Genomic DNA, 20,628 nt, shown 5'->3' with positions numbered 1-20,628 from the left:
GAGTCTGAAAACAAATTAGGGAAATTGGCCAGGGGATGCTAAGTCCATGCTAAGGTAAGCATTCCCCCTGCGCGGTCATCCAACCCCTCCTGGCAAATTTTTCTCCCTACAATAGCCAGCGTCAGTCTGATAGAGACTACACAAACAGAGGTCAAAAACAATACTTCATTCCATTGTAGTTACAATAAGGCAACAGAGAGTAAATCTTATCATCTATGCATGTACTGTTGATTTGTGGTTTATTTACAAAAAGAAAATTTTGTTCCTCTCCTGAGATGGTCACAATAACATGAGTAAAAAGGGGAAAAAATGGAAAAAAATATGTCGTGTAGTGTGGTGTGATAGCCATAATTACACCTGTAGAAATGAAACAAGTAAGGGAGCTATGATTTTGGTTGTAGTAGTGACTTTACTAACAATAAGGTAATGTGGTCGGCTCAGACCGCACAAGTACAGTTTGTGGATTTGTTGAACACGGATAAAAGATGTTTTGGTTTGTTGGCATTTTTTTGGTCTCTACCGATATTTTTAGCATTCAGGCACCTTAGCTTGTTTCCCCACATTTCTTTATCACAAGCTTGCCATATTATACTTGTAGTCTGCAGTTGTCATCAATAAGATTTACTTGCTTTGCCCTGACCTAAAAACATTATAAGGTGCTACAAACCTCTTGTAGTGCATCCTCCATGGATGTTTCTGCAAGCTCCGCTACCACCACTTTGTACTCTTCAAGAACTGGATATTGTGAAGAAAGAAGAATGGCTCAAACTCTGCCAATATGCTATACATTTATTACTAATTAAGCATCATGGCTTTGTGCAGTGTGTATAAACTTCACTTAGCAGTTATCAAATATATTGATGCATCCTTTCCTTACCGACATTCTTGTCTTCATCCTTCACCACTCCTATGTCTGCTGCAGAGCAGAACTTTTCATACTGAGTTGGCAGTATGCCGCTGGTGAAACTGCCATGGAGCATCCTATATGGGAAAAATTACAATGTATCCAAATGTTTTTGGCCATGACCAATTTCACAAATAATAAAACAAGTAAAGCAAATTCTAATTCTTAGTACTCACATACCACAAACAGAGCGTTATGTTGCATAAATTGATATTTTCACATGTATTAGCAATAGTAGTACCATGTCATATCATGCAATTTGTTTTTTTCAAATATACGTACCTATCGTTCACAAGGAAGCGGTTGTTTGGCAACCGTTGGGAGACGTGTTCCACCGCGCTGACCAAGGGCATGCTGTACACAGGAAGGTGCATATTCCTACGTGCCCATCCATGGCAAAATCTTCCTCCATGTGAACGCTGCCACGGCATGTTCGCAGATGTACCTCTGCGAGGGCAAGGAGGTCGTTGAGCTTTCTTGGAGTCAGCAGGACAATCTGTTGTGTGCTGTCCTCCTTCTGCATCTCCATTGATGGAAAAGATGGAGAAGCTCCACCCTCAGCCATCTGTCTGAAGGTGCTTGGAGAGTGGTGCTGTATGTAGAAGTTGAAAACTTCCTTCAGCACTGCAAAATTTCCTTCCTGGGATGACCTGGAAGGTCCAATGTTGGCCTTGATGGTGCGCAGCATGGTCATGAGCTGGTTCTTCTCCGCAAGATTCGGCGCAGTGAAAGTTACCTTGCCATCTTGTTTGGTAGAGGCCAGCTCTTCTGGTGACATACTGGCCCGCTTTTGCTTCAGCTTTGCACGATGGGCATCATTCCTGGCCTTCTTAGCCAGTGGAGCATCAGACGGCCTTGGCCTTCTCGGAAGTGCGTTTTGGCTGTGACATCGAAGGGGCTGACGAGGAGACTGCTGAGAGGTACATGCAGGTACAGCAGGTTGCTCCATGTTTCTGCTGGACCATTTGACGGTTTGAAATCAGGCGCGCTGTATGCCTCTGGGAAATACGTGTAAGTAGCCCCAGAATAATGTCTTCTAGGGTTACCCCTGAGCATGTACCAGCAGCCAGAAGAAACCACTGTATTTGGTCATGTCCCTTGTGGGCCAAGTTGTGACCCTGAGCACTCTTACCTAGGTCAACTTGGGGGCACTACACAGATCTAGAACGCAGAAATGGCGGGGACTAACACAAAGCTTTGGTGCATTGAAGTTACAGAAGAGCAGGAAATGGTAATTCGAGCACTTTATGGGCACAATGACTGGGATCTGATAGAGCATCCATACCCCACCCTTACCAATGACAGTCATGGCAGTGGATTGGCAGAAGGGAACCTGCAAGTTGAGCAACAAGATACGGCGATGGCAGGGAACCAGTCCTCCAGCAAAAGAACAGGTCGGAAGAGGAAAAACCAACGAGAACTTGGAGATAAAGATAGCCAGGTTAGTGGACTGCTAAAGTGCTAAATGACCCTAAATGACTGCGGCAAAGATTGTCTTGTACTTTATTTGCCATATATTTTTGTGCTTTGAAATGTTTCACATTCAAAAAGCAACCTTGTTCCAAGGTATATGAAGAGTAAATCAATGCAAAATCGTAACATGAATATGATATCTGTAAAAAGATATCAGTACTGTGTATGTTTCATAAATGTATGTATCAGTATAAATTGCACAGCAGTCCATTTTTCCATTTCATATGAAAAAACAACTGTCCCTAATGTTATATGTCTTATGTCCAGCCAACTTCAGGCCAAGCTGCGAACAGTACAGTTACAGCAACACAAGTCCAGTCAGCCCTTCAGGTTGGCCAAGCTGAGGACATGACAATGTCACAAAGTCAACCTGAGGTAAATGCAATTCTTGATTGTGTGTAGTGTATTATTCCTATTTCTGAGGCATTTGTGGTCGGCTTGATGTGTTTGTAAAAATCAGTTTGATTAAGCGGGTTTGTTGTAAAACATCGTCAATTAATTTCTTTTTTGTCATTATGCATTCCAGACAACAAGTTCCAGCAGCTCCAGTCATGATCAGCCTAGATCTGAGACAGAGTGTCTGGACTGTTTTTGTGACCCCTGTGTTACATCTCGGCCACAGAAATGGTTGGGGAGCGGAAACCCGCCTGGTGCAGGCAACTCGTCACTTCGTAGGGTATTTTACAAAAAGTACTGGAAGATGCTAAGTGACCGTTGTGCCTGGTACGACTCCAGGTATGTAGACAAGAAGACTAGAATGTGGCAAGCGTACAAGAATGGTTTAGATCAAAACAATTGCTGGGTTCCTGGTAGACACAGTCCTGACCAGCAGAGTGTCAGAGAAATTATGCCTGACTGTGTCTTGCGCCAGGTCCGCAAGCTGTATCCAAATCCATCTCATATCCCGTACATGGACCACAAGTTTTTCTGAAATCTAAAACAAATCATTACCCACATGTGTCAATTTTGACAAAGATTCTGACTTGCTTGCACTGTTCTGTTCTTTTTGTCTATTCAGAATATGACACAAAGGCCTATCAAAGTGATTTACCTTCCCTTGGACAAATGGTATCACAATGATTGTATATTTTTAGATCTAGACAGGCTACACAAAAGATATGGTGCTTATGTTATAGATCACAATGATTGGCATGTATAAGCTGAATTGTTTCTAGATAATGATTTTGGTGATGTAAGTTGTGTTTGTACTTGTTGCTGAATATTTTCTGCTCTATATGCGCTCCATGTGTTATTGTTTTTATCATGTTGCTGACTAAGGATGGAAAGGGCATACATGTATTCCTGTTTTCAATGATTCATGTTTTGAGATTATTTGATGTCTGAAATATTAATCCAAGAACTGTACAGTCAAGTGAATAATTTTTCTCTCCTATCTTCTTTGCATCGTGTACCAATTGACTCTTGTACAGTGAGTATGGGTCTAGGTACTATTCAATGTTCAATTGAAGATACCTTTTTGTATAACTTTTGACAGAATGACAACATACATTGTATAAAACAGGAGATGGATAACTTCCAAGAAGTATATGTTGAATACATGTAGATAGTCTTAGTGACTGAATGTCTGTTTGTAGTTGAATAAACAAAGGTTTTGTGAACTCAGTCTGAAGCTAAGCAGTATTTTTCTAAATAAGGAAACAACAGTACAAAAGTGGCACATGTCCATTCAAAATATATGTATGTAGTGCTGGTTTAGAGTCAAAATGATACACTGTACTAGACTGGAAGTGTCAAAGGAAACACCACTGTGTCACAGTCTTTCTAGGTCAATCCAGCAGTTTGGGAGGTTGGTTGTCAAGTCCTGCCAAAATGATGTAATTAACACTGCCTGGCTGGGCCAGATTTTACGCTTCTCAGCCTTCTGTCTCAGCCTACCCCCAGGAGCCTACAGTGGCTAGGGGCAAACCGCGCTCCGGCTGAAGCGCCAGATGCGGGTTAAAACATAATATACAAGCCCATTGAACGCATGAGGTGAAAAGGTCACCAATTCCTTGTGACTGCTTATACACAATGACAAGACTTTGATGGATTATGGTGTATTGTTTGACAAAAAAGCTGTGGAACTGAAACATATTTACCAATTCAAACACATAACAATGCACTGCATAGGTCTAATATCCAGTCGTAACTGTCATAGAAGACCACTCTGGGGCCAAAAAACATTGGCCTGTGTGAGGAGGTGGTAACTAATAGTATATAAAGACAGGATTCTTAATTTCCAAAAACAATTTCATTAGGTTGGTAGAAGATAGATTATTGGAGATTTCTTTTGCACAACCAAAATGTCCCTGACAGATGTTTTGATGTCTGTCAGACATCTTCCTCAGAGCTTCTAACTGGAATTCAGCTTCTTGCCGCTATATGTAGTCTTTTATAATTCTATTCTCGCTGAAAGATCGCCACCTACATTGGCTATATATAGCGGCAAGAAGCAGAACTCCAGTTAGAAGCTCTGAAGAAGATGTCTGACAGACATCGAAACATCAGCAGGTAAGAGACATTCGGGATGTGCAAAAGAAATCTCCAATTTCCTAGGATGCTTGTGACAATGGGCAAAATTATCTACATGTAAGTAAGGGGTCCAACAAAGAGTGTCCTTAATATGTGAAGGTGGTGACTTGTACAGGTCTGACTGTACAACGAACGGCTCCTACATTTGAACATATGGTGATACTTACTCCAGATGTCTGAGAATTTCTGTAGCACTTTTCCCACCAACACAATTCAATGCCAGCTTTGGTCTTGGAAGTCTCTGTATGTAAAAACAAAGACAATTTGTGTAAAATCAGCAGACATAGAATAGATAGAAGACAATAAAGCTATATAAAGCTATCAAGCACAGTCGGTATAAACATGTTGAATTGAAATAATATAATTATATAGCTTTACCTTGAATATGTCCCTGAAGTCCTGTCTTCTCAGCCCCTCCTCTGTAATGACATAATGTCCTCCTAAACCCTTCAGGTACATCTCAAGCTCAAAATATGATGACCTGGAAATATGAAAAACAACATTGAATGATAAAGTTCTTTAGCATTACACTATAAAATATAAACTTATAATATTTATCAACACAGAAAACAAATGCCTCTAATATGAAAAAAAATCAATGTAATAACTATGTCTACTTAGCATTTCCTGTATAAAATGCTATGAATAACTCATCAACACACTCCATTTCAATAGTCTTACATGTACATCCCCTTACCTTTGAGTCAGTAAAGGGAGCTTCTTTTTCTCAGTCTCTTAGACACTGATAAAAGACAGCAAATACCAGGGAATCTATCCCTTCCTCGATTTACTGAAGTTTGTATTCCATCATTACCTAAAATATGTGAGAAAAATCACAAACATTGAAAAAAAGACGAAAATAAAAAAATTTATGTTAGATGAAAATCCATCTCACCTGTCAGGCCTGTTCCTAACTACATTGATGGTGACCAGCCCCCTAGCTGCTGCTATCTGAATGACAGCCTGTCCCACTCCACTGTTAGCTCCATTCTGCACTATTGTGTCTCCTGTTGGGAGAATCACAAAACATTTGACAACTCATCCTATATAATTATGTGATGCTTGTTCATCTAATGTTTTTAAAAGCAGGGTATTTAGGGATATCAAGTCAATGGACGGTGGTTTTAACTTGCAATATTTTTTATACATAAAAATGTTTAAAATGTTGCAGTTAGAAACCACTGTCCGTAGACTTCATATTCCTAAAACCCTGTTTTTAAAAACATTAGATGAAGGCTGCTCTGCTGTAAAAGATGTACCAGCGTTATGTACCACACAACTTTGTTAAATACAACACACAGGATTGGATAACGGCATTACATCAAGAATATTGTTAAAATATTTATATTCTTAGGTTGAATAGGAGAGGTACAGTTTTAGCTTCTTTAATGTGCTAAAGGAGTGGCCGTTCAAACAGTGAGACAAGTCAATGTCTAAAATGCTGTAACCAAATTCAGATCAATGTTTTCAGGAATGCAAATCAAGGTTTAAAACTCTGACAGCTAAGTTTGGAATTTGAACGCCAAACCTAGTGATTTAGAAGTGAAACTGAAAGAGCAAAGGACCATGTAGGATGTCACAACAATATCCCTAGTATGTCTGTACCAATACGTCTGTCACTGACTACATGTAGGTATGATGTCCATTGATGAGCTTGCATGGGTACAAACTAAATGTTATCTGGAGGCAACTCTCTACAACTGGATAAAAATCAGATAATTTATCTATTTACTGACATTTCGAATGACATCCATCAGTCTTCTTCAGTGTTACTAGAATAAATTTTTTCTATTATTAAATTTTTTTTACAATCAGTATTCATTTAATTTAAGAGGAAAGTGTCAAAAAGACATTGAAATGCAAGCAAATTGAGTACTAACTGTGAAAAAGAATATACCCTATATTCTACCAACCTGATGAAATCATCTTCGAAATTATTATTGATAAGTCCTGGCAGTTCATTCTTGTGACAATGAAGAAGAGATGCCACTTGAAACATCCGAAAGTAAATATCCTTTAATTGACAAATCAAATGAGAACTGACCAGGCTGTAAGTGTTGAAAGTCTGACAGCATCCTGTATGCAGTACATGGGTTCACCGCTAGGGTCGCTGCTGCCTCCAGCGGAATGTCGTTGGGGATTTTCCGCAGCTCCGAGGCTGGACAGACTGCATGAGTTCTCCATGTTCCTTTAGAAATGACCAATACTAGAATGAACTTCATGGAATGTTGACAATTCTAAAGTAGTATACAGTCAAAAGTCAAAGTCAGAGTCCCTCCTGGGCCTGATGGCGCATAGGGCAGTGCCCATCTCCATTTCAGTAACTCTGGGCCACACAAATATGTGCAATCATTACAACAGGGGGCTAGTCCACACGTAGTGGTGTGTGTTCAACTTCCATACTCTTTCCCGAATGCTGAGTGCTAAGCAGAGAAAGCAGCATGTACCCCTAAGTAGTATATCATAGTATGAAGTAAATTCTATTACACTGCAATTGGCTGTACTTCACACCAAGTTGAATGAAATTACAGAAATCAACCTTGGCAAGAGATAACACTTTGGAAGAGAAAGTAATCAATCTGAAATTTGGAATCTGAATCAAACTTTTAAAGTCAACTAACTATCCCTATTTCAATATACCGTACGACAACCAAGTGATACATTATCATACCTTTCCCGTGTGTAATATAGAAGAAAGAAAGTCACTCACTCACTCACTCACTCACTCACTCACTCACTCACTCACTCACTCACTCACTCACAAACTCACTCACTCACTCACTCACTCTCACTCACGCACGAACTCACTCACTCACTCACTCACTCACTCACTCATGACCACAGTGGTTTAGAAGAAAGCATGCACTTTAAACAACATGTAAAACATCAAAATACAGTTAAGTAGTAGAGTATAATGACTTTTTACACCATTGAAATGGAGCCTAAGATTGTGCCATCATAGGATATGATTATGACACTTATTAATTATACCTACCCCAGCCTGAGTCTGCTGGGATGACCCAGTCTCCTGGCTGTAAGTCTGACACCTGTAAACCAACGGACACCACCTCTCCTACCCCCTCATTACCCCCTACTGCTGGGAGGGGGGGTTTGATCGGGTACACTCCTGTAGGAAGCAAAGAGTTATTTGTCAGTAGTGCAGCAATGCCACCTAGCACATTAGTCTAACATTCCAGGTGTGACACTGCTAATAATCCGGCTCAGCAGTACGAAAAATGATGATGATGACAGCTGGGAGGGGGGTTGATTGGGTATACTCCTATATAAGACACACATAATTATTGGTCAGCTGTGTAGCAATGCCACCTAGCAGTTTGTGAAGCATTGCAATCAGCCATGAAAAACACAAGTTGCACCATTGAGAAGTAAGAAACGTGATCTGTGTAAACAATAAGGTGCAAGCATATATATACACAGTGGCATTCATAGCCCACCAAACAGTAATGTAACACAAGAAGACCAATGTCACAAGCTTGTGAAGGGCATCAAAATGGCGGCTGCACAGTCGACTCTGGGGGAACAAATCCGTGAAGAACTGACCTGCAGCATCTGCCTGGAGCTGTTCACCAGGCCCAAGGTTCTGCCCTGTCAGCACACCTTCTGTCAGGACTGTCTACAGGACCTTGCAGGGAAGAAAATACCTCTACAGTGTCCAAACTGTTGTCGGCAGGTCAGGCTGCCACCCCAGGGGGTCACAGGTTTACCAGACAACCATCTTGTTAGAAGTCTATGTGAAAAACTAAAAAATCAGGCAACTGTGTCACAGGAAGCGACAAGGCAACCCCAGTCTGGGAGAAGGTGCATCTTTCACCACTCTGAGAATCTAAACCTGTATTGTCAACAGTGTCATATACCAGTCTGTAACGAGTGTTGTGAAAAACACCACAGTGCACGTGGACATCCTACTGCAAGTCTTGAAAAAGTCTCAGAAGAAGAAAGGAGAGCTAGTGCCCAAGTCTTGGTCGCTGATGGAAGGGACATCCTAGAGACTTATTCCAGATATATCCAAGGTCTGAGGGAAAAAGAGAAGACTTTGAATGAACAGAAAAGGCAGACCGACGACAGTATCATTCAGGAATATAACCATATGGTACAGAAAATCACTGAGAGAAAAGACCACCTCTTGTCAACAGTGGAGGAAAATCACAGGAACAACTTGGATAAGATACAGAGGGTCAGAAACAGAGTGTTGGCAGATGTCAAGGAACTGTCTGCTGCCTGCGATCGAGCAGAACAAGAGATGGAGCAGGAAGGAAGTGGCTTTCTGAGCCAGGAAACCATTTTGGTTGTTGAAAGGTACAGAGCTGAAGCAAAAGTAGTACCAACTTCTGAACCCGTACAAACACACTCTGCTGTTTTTGGTCCGGCAAGCATTCCAGAGCCACTGTTGGGACTTGTGTGGGTGGGACAGCCTCTCCCATTTGGACCAATCCCAGCAGCACCTGCACCAATCCTAGCACCAGCTGCACCAATTCTAGCAGCACCTGCACCAATGCCAGCAGCACCTATACCAATCTTAGCAGCACCTGCATCTGGAGATGCTGCAGCAAAGGGCACAGGTCATCAACATGGCAATCAAAGACAATGTGAGGGCCAGTTTAGAAGGTTCAGATTCGGAAGAAGGGGCATAGAATCAGGTGAGTTTGATTATCCCACTGGAGTTACAGTGTCAGATGAAGGGGAAATCTTTGTGGCAGACTCTAGTAAGAGAATCCCTGAACTTTACAGCTATAGGCCTACGCCTAGTCCCAGAATCCAAGTCTTTACCCTGCAGGGAACATTTGTCCGCCAGTTTCCAGTGGAAGAGATGGACTGTCAAGATGTAACAATGGACGGAGAGGGGAACCTGTGGGTGGTGGGGTTACCATTTGTTGTGCAGTATACCAAGCAAGGAAGGGTGCTGAGAAGGATTGAACTACCCCCTGGGATATCTGATACTAGTAGAGGGGTTACTGTAGATATCAGGAATAACCATATCCTCATTACACATTTACATTCACAAAACTACTATCAACTTGAAGTGCACGTTTTAAGACCAGACGGGACACTTGTGAGAACTGTAAACATACAACAACTGGATTGTTGCAACATACATAAACTGTATGTCACTACTGACCATGAAGGAAACATTCTTGTGTCAAACTGTGTTGGACACTGTATCCATGTACACAATCAGGACGGACAGTTTCTGTTCAAGTTTGGAAGCGAAGGAAGTGGTGAAGGTCAGCTGAAGAATCCCCATGGCATCTGTACGGACAGTTTGGGTAACATCATCGTGGCAGACATGGGAAACAGGCGTTTGGAGATGTTTGACAAGACAGGGAGATTCCTCAAACACATCACTACAGACATGACCGAGCCGTGCGCTGTTGCCATGACACCACAGGGGCAGGTGGTGGTAACTGATACCTGGAAGTGTCAGATCAACATATTCAGCAACTTCTGATCCTGAGTATGGAAGGATTGAAAGTTAGATGTAACAGAATAATGTTGCTATGTGACACCTATAGCATAATGATGTATCTGTTAATGGCTGCCAGTTCTCTAGAGAGTGTGCTTAGACCAGTGGTTAACGGCCATGCCTCTGACTCTGAGACCAGAGAGTTCGAATCTGGCTGCATCCCTCACGGTCCACAAGCATGCTACCGGAAAGGGTTGCAGTCCCTAGGATGGGACATTAAGCTATTGTCCAATGTTCATTGTGTTTGTCAAAAAGAGCTAGGAATATTTCCTCAGTACAATGAACTTGTAAATACTGTACATAGCATCCGTCGTATCTGTCATGACTAGTGGAAGAATAGCTCTTCAGTGTACTTATTTGTGTTAGTTACAAGGTTAGGCAGCAGGTAGAAGAGGAATGAAATCTTTTCATCTGAATCAAGTTGTAGCATAGTTTTAAATGCTGAATTGTTTGGTAAACAGTTAGTGTTAACATATGTAAGATATGGTGGTAGCATGTATACTCTCATGTCCCAAATAAACGTACCGGGACGTTTATTTTTTCAGCCACGAAATCCACCCGGTACGTTTATTGATTTTTTTTAATTGGACCAGGGACCCCTGAAATAATGAAAATGTGGGTTTTTCTAACCTTATTTCCGCGGTATTTTTGCTCAAAATTCACCATTTTTTGGTCGATTAGCGGCGCGGATAATTTCCCCCCCACCGCTATGACCCAAACATTTACGCGGTACTCGTATCGGTCGATCTCGCTATATTACTCTTATGACGCTACAAAGTAAATGTTATTATTTTGAGAAAATAAGACGCCACACTGACGTTTTGAGTCACAATGTTTTATAAACAACTGTTAAAGTCTCTGTTTACATCGTCATGTCATTTCGACCGTGTGGTTCAATGCGCTATCGGCAGCGAGTCGGAAGAAAAATTCTTTCACATAGTAAATAATGGACGTAAAAACAACAACTAGATCCTTGATTCCCTTGTGATATGAGTTTTCAGGCCGCAAATTCTCCAAAACGGCAGGAAATCGTCGGTAAGTACGAGCTCGTAAATATAGCTGAAAACTTGTTCCAAACCGATCCAACATGGCTGCCATGTGTAACATGCTGTGACACTAAAACTAGCACCTGATTGTGTTTACAAGATTCGGATCTTTAAAATGATGCCGTAAACGCGTCAAAAAGATCGTATTTTGGGTTAATAATGGACCCAGAATGCTTTTTATGTTTTCAAAGTTTTGATTTTCAAAAATTATTGTAAGATTTTCTCATTTTTATGGTTTCTAGTGTCAAAATATAATATGTATTTTGATGGTATTTTGGGCCTGAGATGCTGAACTACTTTTACAGACGAATTCTCACAAAAACTTTGTTTTCGGCACATGAACCTCCTTGTCGGCACTACTGAACAAGAGTTTATGAACAAACCCTATTTTGTGCCGACAAGGAGGTGACATTTGTTTTAATTGGTGGTAATGTCTAAAGAAAATGTGGTTGAGTACTTGCAGCTATCTCAAATGATCTTAATGATATGTCAGTAATTTTAAGTCCTTGATTACTAGTACTTGCTTCAAGTTCCAAGTAGAAAATGCCTATGTATCATGTAAATTTTCACTTGTTGAATTTGAAAGCACCATTGGCCCCCGGTTAGAGGTCATGCCGGGGAACCTACAGTATGCCCAATTTTTCAACAATGGGGATAAATTATAACTTCATGTTTTATATACTAGATCTAATACTAACGTTACCTTTTCTTACAAAATGGAGAAAATATAATAATTATAATTCGAACAAGATATCATTTGTTATTCTGTTCCCTTCTATACAACACTGATATATTGTACTCAGGTATAAGTACATAAAAAGAACCTACCTGCTTATCATCTTCTTTCCCTTGGACATAGACACAGTTTACATGTCAATTTGGTATTTTCCGGGGGGTATGTTTATTCCGGGGGGTATGTTTATTAGATTTTGAGGATTTGTCCGGGGGGTATGTTTATTCCGGGGGGTATGTTTATTTGGGACATGAGAGTAGCTTTATGAGCTTTTTTTGTGTTTGTGAATGATAGATTTAGCGATACAAGATATAAGATACACATGCACATGATGTACATGTAGATGTACTAGTACTAGTAGTGGCATGTGAAGTTGCTTACTAGTAACTGTTTTTGGTAATACTATAATTTCATCTTTGTTTTTGATGAACTGCATTTAGACCATGTGGGCATGAACATGCAAATAAAGATCATCATTTAAAAAATGTTGTCAACCCAAGTCAACCACACGTTATTTTCCTTGGTAGTATTCCTTAAATGAACCAGTCCGTTTTTGCTATGTTGCTGATTTCTAATGAAGGTTCCCAAATCTTGTGATGGCCATGTATTCTTATTTCATAATGCTAATTTTCACAAACATATACACTACAGCATGTATACTAACTGCTAAACTTATTTTCTGACCCGTGGGCTGTGATTCACCAATTAAAAAAGTAGTTGGCATTGTTTACAGGAAGATATAATATTGAAATGCCAGTGGGAGTCAGATACTCCATTGAACATAATTTTTATAGTGAAATGGACAATTGTTTGGACATTGCCTATTCAGAAGTTTTCACAAACAATCAGGTCCAGGTTCAGGTTCGGAACTGTACCTCTGAACCTGAACTGGACTAAATTTTCTGTATCGGTACCCACGGTGACCCACCCATTTAATATCCTGATACCTTCAGTCCACCCACCTTGTATCATGTTGATATCAGCAGGGTTGATGGGTGCTGCCAGCATCCTGACTTACATGTAAACACACTAGTTACTATAGAACACACACTAGTTACTATAAAACACACACTAGTTACTATCTACTCCACCCACCTTGTATCATGTTGATATCAGCAGGGTTGATGGGTTGTGCCAGCATCCTGACTTACATGTTAACACACTAGTTACTATTATAGAACACACACTAGTTACTATAGAACACACACTAGTTACTACCTACTCCACCCACCTTGTATCATGTTGATATCAGCAGGGTTGATGGGTGCTGCCAGCATCCTGACTGACATGTGAACACACTAGTTACTATAGAACACACACTAGTTACTATGTACTCCACCCACCTTGTATCATGTTGATATCAGCTGGGTTGATGGGTGATGCCAGCATCCTGACTGACATGTTGACACACTAGTTACTATAAAACACACAGGTACTATCTACTCCACCCACCTTGTATCATGTTGATATCAGCAGGGTTGATGGGTGCTGCCAGCATCCTGACTGACATGTTGACACACTACTTACTATAGAACACACACTAGTTACTATAAAACACACTAGTTACTATCTACTCCACCCACCTTGTATCATGTTGATATCAGCTGGGTTGATGGGAGCTGACTGACATGTGAACACACTAGTTACTATAAAACACACACTAGTTACTATAGAACACACACTAGTTACTATAGAACACACACTAGTTACTATAGAACACACACTAGTTACTATAGAACACACACTAGTTACTATAGAACACACACTAGTTACTATAGAACACACACTAGTTACTATAGAACACACACTAGTTACTATAATAGAACACACACTAGTTACTATAGAACACACACTAGTTACTATAAAACACACACTAGTTACTATCTACTCCACCCACCTTGTATCATGTTGATATCAGCTGGGTTGATGGGTGCTGCCAGCATCCTGACTGACATGTTGACACACTAGTTACTATAAAACACACACTAGTTACTATAGAACACACAGGTACTATCTACTCCACCCACCTTGTATCATGTTGATATCAGCAGGGTTGATGGGTGCTGCCAGCATCCTGACTGACACCTGGTCATCCCGGACATCAGGTACATCTACATCTGTCAGGAATCTGGAACAGAGAAACTTTTGGTAAGATAAGGCCACACTGACTTGGCCTTCGTGAATTTAACGTAAAACGTTGTCAGCCATGACAAATTTAGCATTGTCAGGACCACCCATGTAGACCCTCTTGTGTGAGGTCGCGTACTGTAGCGCAATTGGAAGCACATTGGGCTTAGGCCCAAAAGGTCCCGAGTTTGAAACCTGCCGTGTCACCAATTGTGTGCCCTTGGGAAAGGCACTTCTTTCACTTTCCTTACTTCACTCAAGTGATCTATTGAATACCATTCACCCGGACTCCAGGGCGAATAGTGATGTATAAGTCACTAATGGAGATCCTAATTAAAACCAAACCAAACCTCTCTATTAGTCTTGTTGTTTCCCGTGATACATATATGTTCTGCGGTTCAATTTGTAATATCAGCTTTGAATTTGTAGTCATGTGGTTGTGGTTCAGAATTTTTTTTGCACCTAGTTTTATGTTTTCGCCCTCCTGCATTACTTTTGGGGTCTCCAAGGATGCCATTCTACGGCCGTGTGGCATGTTGGATACACCCAATCCCTCGATCTCGGAAGTTAAGCAACGCACAGTCCGGTCAGTTCTTTGATACCTTTGATACCATCCTCAGGCGATGCCTGTAGCTCCCGATCTTCACACTTGCAGAGTGTACTTCCACAAAATCGTCTACTGGGGGGGGGGGAAGTAAAATGGGGGTCCCGTGCTCGAGGAGGCGTTAATCAGCCCCATTACTCAACCCGTTGCAAATACACCCGATATATACACATGTATAAAGATCGGCTCATATACTCTCACCTCTCAAATAGAAGTACCCCCTGGAATAAAAGTACCCCCCGGAAAAATCTTCAAAATCTAATAAAAGTACCCCCTGGAATAAAAGTACCCCCCGGAAAAATACCAAATTGACATGTAAACTGTGTCCATACTACTTCTGTCCAAGAGAAGATGATCAGGTAGGTTCTTTTTACTTATTTATGCCTGAGTACCAATGGTTTTTGGTGTATTTTGGGCAACTTGTCAGCTCATATCTTAGCTCATAGCTCAAGATTTACCTTTACATCTTAAAAATTTGTAGTAAGTAAATAATAAACTAATTGGACATTGTAAAAACACTTATGGCAAAAATTATTTTTGGCAAACATGACTATGCATGACTACATGTACATGTTTATAAAATAAATAACCCCCAGTTCAGAAAGAAAGCTGGACAGCTCTTACAGCCTTCCAGAGCAATCCCCAGTGTAATTCCTACAAGTTGGAGCTCTTTCATTCATGCCATTCATTGTACTTCATCTTTTATCTAGGGGAACAGTTCACTTGAATGCAGGGAAAGAACACATTTCAAGTTAGAAAAAGATTCCATATTTATAGAAATACAAAAGGGTATTTTGTAATATTGTATTTCAAAATACTGAGTGGAAACTTAGAGACAATAGTAAATTGTTATTTGGCCATGTTTATCTTTAGAAAAGGTTATGGAGTAGTAACCAAAATAAACACAACTTCCCCAAATGTTTCGATCATAGACTCAGCACTGTAGCCACTCCCCCAAAAGTGTTACATGCATGAGAGACCTGAGAACTCTGTTGGAGCAAGGATAATCTTTTAGTTTTACAACTTCACAAGCAGCATAAACTAGAATTTTTTCTCTATCCACAACTTTACCTGCAAGTTGGTAAAAAGAAATACATTTTAGTGTAGAAGTTACCAGGGAAAGATCGACATATTGCTGAGAATGCGACATCTAACAGAAATGTTGTGATGGTTCCCATGCCAACGGCACACCCCTAGTAGACTTCCCGGCTCCATGATCACAGGCGGCACCGGCTCACAAAGCTTGAGTTATTAGAACTCCGCCCCCTTGGAGGCGTGTTCCATTAGGAACACGCCTCCATACCTACATGGGCTGGCATCACTGCCGGCCTCAAACAATGTAAACAGAGCTAAAATACATCGGAAATTCGAAGAGAACACACTTGAAACCTTTCCATATCTTTATTGGATTTTTTTTTACTTGTCCAAGATTAGTTGCACACTTCTAAATTTACTTGCTGGTTAATGTGAAATCAAGCTAGTGGGTAATTTGAGACTTTTGCCGGAAAAGCTCTCAAGCTGCTTCTCTCAAGAAAACTCCGCCCTTCGGGGGGCGTTGGTCTCTGAGCAGGCCCCTGCACGCGACACTACTGACTGTCGGCAACTTTCAACAATGTAAACAACAGATTTACGTAAGGAAAATGATACTTTTTAGATAGATTTAGTGAATTTTGAGCAAAAATACTGCGGAAATATGGGCAGAAAATTCCAACTTTCAATATTTGTGAGTTCCCTGGTTAGTCAAAAAAGCCCAAATTTGAAAAAAAAATAAACGTACCGTCTAAAATAAGGACGTACCGGGTGGATTCTGAGGCGGAAAAAAATAAACGTACCGGTACGTTTATTTGAGAGGTGAGAGTACCTGTGGAGGAGAGGAAAGCTAACATCGATGCACTCCAACAGGATATGGTAACATACAGCCGAGAGTTCGCAGACCAGGCTCAGCACAATACTGCCTCAGAAAACTGGGAGCTGTTTAAGGCAGCCGTTAGTGGTGCTGCCAATAAGCATGTCCCCAGGAAAAAAGTGAGGCCACAATCCAACAAACCTTGGATAACTCCCCAGATTCGCAAAGCTATGCGTAAGCGGTCTGAACTTTTTTCCAAGGCTAGGAGGTCCAACTCCAGTGAAGCCTGGGCAAAGTTCAAGAGGTGTAGGAAGGGAGTTAAGCAGAGAGTTAGGAAGGCCCACAGGGATTACGTCTCCAACTATCTGGAGTCTAACATCGAGGAAAATCCCAAGGCCTTTTGGAGCTATGTCAAATCCATCAGACAAGACTCTACTGGTGCGTCGGCCCTAAGACATCAGGGGGTGCTAACATCTGACCCCAAAGAAAAAGCCGATGCACTGGGGGCCCAGTTTGAGTCAGTGTTTACCAGGGAGGATAAGACCACCGTTCCTACCCTTGGTGAACCCAAAGCTCCAACTATCCCCTCCCTTAACATCACAGTGGAGGGGGTAGCCAAACAGCTCTCCTGTCTTAACCCCAGCAAGGCCACAGGACCAGACGGAATACCAAATCGCCTCCTGAAGACTGTAGCCGAACAAATTGCGCCAATATTACAGGTCATATTCTCCCAGTCAATATCCACGGGAGATGTTCCTGAAGATTGGAGAACAGCTAACATCGCTCCAATCTTCAAAAAGGGGGACAGAACCTTGCCTGCAAACTATAGGCCGGTGTCTCTGACATCGGTCTGTGGTAAAGTGCTCGAACATATCGTGCACAGCCACATGATGAAACATCTAGACACTCATGGCATTCTGTCCCCAGCGCAACACGGCTTCAGGAAGGGTCTGTCCTGCGAGAGCCAGCTGGTGCTAACCCTCCAAGACCTGGCCAAAAACATGGACCAGAACAAACAGGTCGATGCCGCGGTGCTTGACTTTAGGAAGGCATTCGATACAGTGCCTCACGAACGTCTGCTGAGCAAGCTCGAGCACTATGGCATTTCTGGCCTACTTCAGTCTTGGCTTAGGGCCTTCCTTACGGAGAGAACCCAGAGGGTCGTCTTTGACGGTGGAACATCTAAAGCTGTTAAGGTCACCTCTGGAGTTCCGCAGGGTACTGTTTTAGGCCCTCTGCTCTTCCTGCTCTACATTAATGACCTACCCGATTCCGTAGACTCACATGTTCGGCTATTTGCTGACGATTGCTTGATTTATCGAACTATCAGCAAGCCTTCTGATGCTCAAGATCTGCAGTCTGACCTCGATGCGTTAACAGAATGGCAAAATCGTTGGCTTATGTCGTTCAACCCCTCTAAATGCCACATCCTCCATATCACCCGTAAGAAGCACCCCATCTTAACACAGTACTCCCTCTGTGAAGAAGCCTTCACCGGTGTTAAGTCCCACCCCTATCTTGGAGTACAACTGTCCGACGATTTGCGGTGGGACACCCATATCAACCACGCCACTAGCAAAGCTGGTAAGGTCCTAGGGGTCATTCGGCGCAACTTGACCCATTGTCCATCCAGGGTCAAGGCCACTTGTTACAAAGCGCTGGTACGGCCCCACTTGGAATATAGTGCCACCGTCTGGGACCCGTACACCAACAAAGGGATACAGGCGGTGGAGGCCGTCCAGCGCAGGGCAGCCCGAGTGACCCTCAATGACTACCGGCAGACTAGCAGCGTGACACAAATGCTCAATGACCTGCAGTGGCGTCCTCTCTCCGAAAGGAGGAGGAACGCCCGCCTCACCTTCTTTTATAAGTTAGTTAACAACAAGATTAACATAGACACACAGAACCTACTGATTCCGACCCAAGGGCGAACCCGAGGCAGCCATCAACATAAGTACAAACCAATCTTTGCAAGAACAGACACATACAAGTACTCATATTTTCCTAGAACAATTCCGGAGTGGAATTCCCTGCCTGGTGCGGTAGTAAGTGCTCCCACAGTTGAGAGCTTCCGCGCCAGGCAGGAGGGCTGCCCGCCCTAACCCGGGACCTCAGCTCCCCCCCTACTTTGCCCCTTGCGGGGTTATATGGGGGTAACCCATGATGATGATGTAACGTTATAACGTTATACAAAATTAAGGCAGTGTGACTTTAGTGCCGCATAATTTTATCAACAGATTTGTGGGGCCCCAGAACAGAACATAACATTGCCATAGCGTTGACTTAAGTCAACAGAACTGTACGTATTCTTCATGAATTGTCGGTACAAGCTGCATAATCTATGTCCTCGTTCTTCATGATCACACACGTGGGCGCTGTCAGAAATATATGGAAAGCAATGGTGCCCCCCTCCCCCGGGTCATTCTGCCAAGTATTACAGAAACCGGAGTGGAATCAAACCTGAGGACTTTGCTAGGCTCTCCGTACTGACTGTAGGAGACCGCACACGGACTGGCGAGGCTACAGTAGTGGCGGGACGAGAAAAGCGGCTCCAATCTTCTAAACAGCCTGGACACCGAAACAGAAAGTCGTGCGCCGGCCATGTTGTCTGGATTTACGACAGTTATGCCGCAAAATGTGACATGTAAATATAGGGACAATCCATTTATGAATTTAGGGATCCGTTTCCACCCAATTTTTTTTTCGAACAAACTGTAGTACAAAGAAGCTGTAAAATGAGCACATATATGCCGTAAATTTAATAGAAAGAAAAACAATAGGGAAAAGATTATTTTATACGTACTTTATGTCATAGAATATCGAAGTAACGTCAAATACCAAAGTCAGAGAAGAAGATATGAAAGAACAAAACGGAAAAAATGTATTGTTCGGTATACCTGGTCTGTATGATGTCTAGTCACCAGTTAGATTATATGATGAAATTCATGATCGAATGCTCCCCAGCCGGTTGTTGATGATGATGATATGATGAAGAAACTTTTTTTGTCTTTGCCAAACTTTTTATCCGCACGCTCGCATCAGTAGTAAGACTGTCATAATTGGGAAAGTTGCAGAAATCTGTCGTTTATCTTTATTTGGAATATTGTACAACATGCGAGTGCCTTAACACCTCGATGCAAAGGAGACAAAATATTAATGATACTTGCAGATATCTTCCATTGTTAGCGATAAAAGTTCTTTTTTTTTTGTAATCGCTTGCACTCGCATTAAAGATCGGTTATAAGATCCGTTTGTGTATTTTTGCTTTATTCTGTTTGATTTATTATAGACAAGTCTTGAAACTCACATTATAAGCTTTAGCCGCCGGACACTAGCCGCATGTCATTGATGCCTCCTAGCGATTCATATTATTCCTGCAGCAATAAGTGATTTCTTCTGCAATAATATGTTGAACTGCTAGAAGTCAATTTTGATCCATACGGCGGACTCTGATACCCTAATACAATGTATAGGACTTTCCATGAATTTAAGAGGGCTATACGGAATTTAGAAGGTGTATATGGGATATTTTACAGAACTCTTACAATATTCCACTACTGTAAGAAAGAAGAAGGAAACGACAATAACGGAGTTCATACTAATTTCAAGAATACATACAATTCTTACAATAAGTTTACATTACAAAAATCACGTATAATTCGTATATTTCTAAGTCGTAGATGTTATAAATTCCGTAAATTTCGTCTAAATTCTATTACTAGTAGGCACCCCTTAATTAGTGAAAAAGGTGTCAGCACGAGTAGCGCAACCTCATTACAACATCACATGTAACGTTAGTCCTCGTTGACTGATTTGTTCGGAAAACACATACTCTCATGTCCCTAATAAACATACCTTCCGGAATAAACATACCCCCCGGA

The 20,628-nt window shown here is 41.7% G+C and overlaps 3 protein-coding genes across 9 annotated transcripts in view; 1 reads left to right on the top strand and 2 right to left on the bottom strand.

The window, feature by feature from the left end:
* Positions 1-1,175, bottom strand: part of LOC118411087 — a 6,286-nt gene extending 5,111 nt beyond the window's left edge. Inside the window, exons 1-2 of the mRNA XM_035813113.1 lie at positions 878-1,175; positions 668-735 (exon numbers count right to left, since the gene is read on the bottom strand). Coding sequence (XP_035669006.1) covers positions 668-735; positions 878-980 — 171 coding nt within the window. The 5' untranslated portion in view covers positions 981-1,175. The remainder of the gene's footprint in view (positions 1-667; positions 736-877) is intronic.
* LOC118411089 (enoyl-[acyl-carrier-protein] reductase, mitochondrial-like) overlaps positions 1-20,628 on the bottom strand; it is a 112,285-nt gene that overhangs the window by 7,527 nt on the left and 84,130 nt on the right. Inside the window, exons 1-8 of one of the 7 annotated variants that reach the window (XM_035813119.1) lie at positions 19,208-19,399; positions 14,245-14,298; positions 14,068-14,114; positions 7,905-8,036; positions 6,954-7,097; positions 5,805-5,916; positions 5,288-5,390; positions 5,077-5,150 (exon numbers count right to left, since the gene is read on the bottom strand). In XM_035813119.1, the coding sequence (XP_035669012.1) occupies positions 5,077-5,150; positions 5,288-5,390; positions 5,805-5,916; positions 6,954-7,097; positions 7,905-8,036; positions 14,068-14,114; positions 14,245-14,298; positions 19,208-19,350 (809 nt within the window). In that variant the 5' untranslated portion in view covers positions 19,351-19,399. Of the gene's footprint in view, positions 1-5,076; positions 5,151-5,287; positions 5,391-5,804; positions 5,917-6,953; positions 7,098-7,904; positions 8,037-13,132; positions 13,203-13,401; positions 13,463-13,513; positions 13,565-14,067; positions 14,115-14,197; positions 14,299-19,207; positions 19,400-20,628 lie in introns of those variants that run through there. The other 6 variants (XM_035813120.1, XM_035813117.1, XM_035813118.1 and 3 more) reach the window with 6 other exon arrangements.
* Positions 1,234-4,049, top strand: LOC118411091. Its single transcript, XM_035813124.1, has 3 exons — positions 1,234-2,345; positions 2,645-2,752; positions 2,904-4,049. Exons 1-3 carry the CDS (start codon positions 2,079-2,081, stop codon positions 3,306-3,308), a joined length of 780 nt encoding a protein of 259 aa, XP_035669017.1. The 5' UTR covers positions 1,234-2,078; the 3' UTR covers positions 3,309-4,049.

The sequence above is a fragment of the Branchiostoma floridae genome, chromosome 3, assembly GCF_000003815.2.
Source record: "Branchiostoma floridae strain S238N-H82 chromosome 3, Bfl_VNyyK, whole genome shotgun sequence".
Taxonomy (NCBI): domain Eukaryota; kingdom Metazoa; phylum Chordata; class Leptocardii; order Amphioxiformes; family Branchiostomatidae; genus Branchiostoma; species Branchiostoma floridae.
The sequence above is the reverse complement of the archived record's forward strand: the minus strand, read 5'-3'. Positions and strand labels throughout refer to the sequence as shown.

Excerpts from the sequence above, each read along its gene's own strand:
- LOC118411091 (XM_035813124.1), top strand. The coding sequence starts at position 2,079 with ATGGCGGGGACTAACACAAAGCTTTGGTGCATTGAAGTTACAGAAGAG. Across the intron at positions 2,346-2,644 it reads TTGGAGATAAAGATAGCCAG|CCAACTTCAGGCCAAGCTGC; the intron begins GTTAGTGGACTG and ends TCTTATGTCCAG. Across the intron at positions 2,753-2,903 it reads TGTCACAAAGTCAACCTGAG|ACAACAAGTTCCAGCAGCTC; the intron begins GTAAATGCAATT and ends TATGCATTCCAG.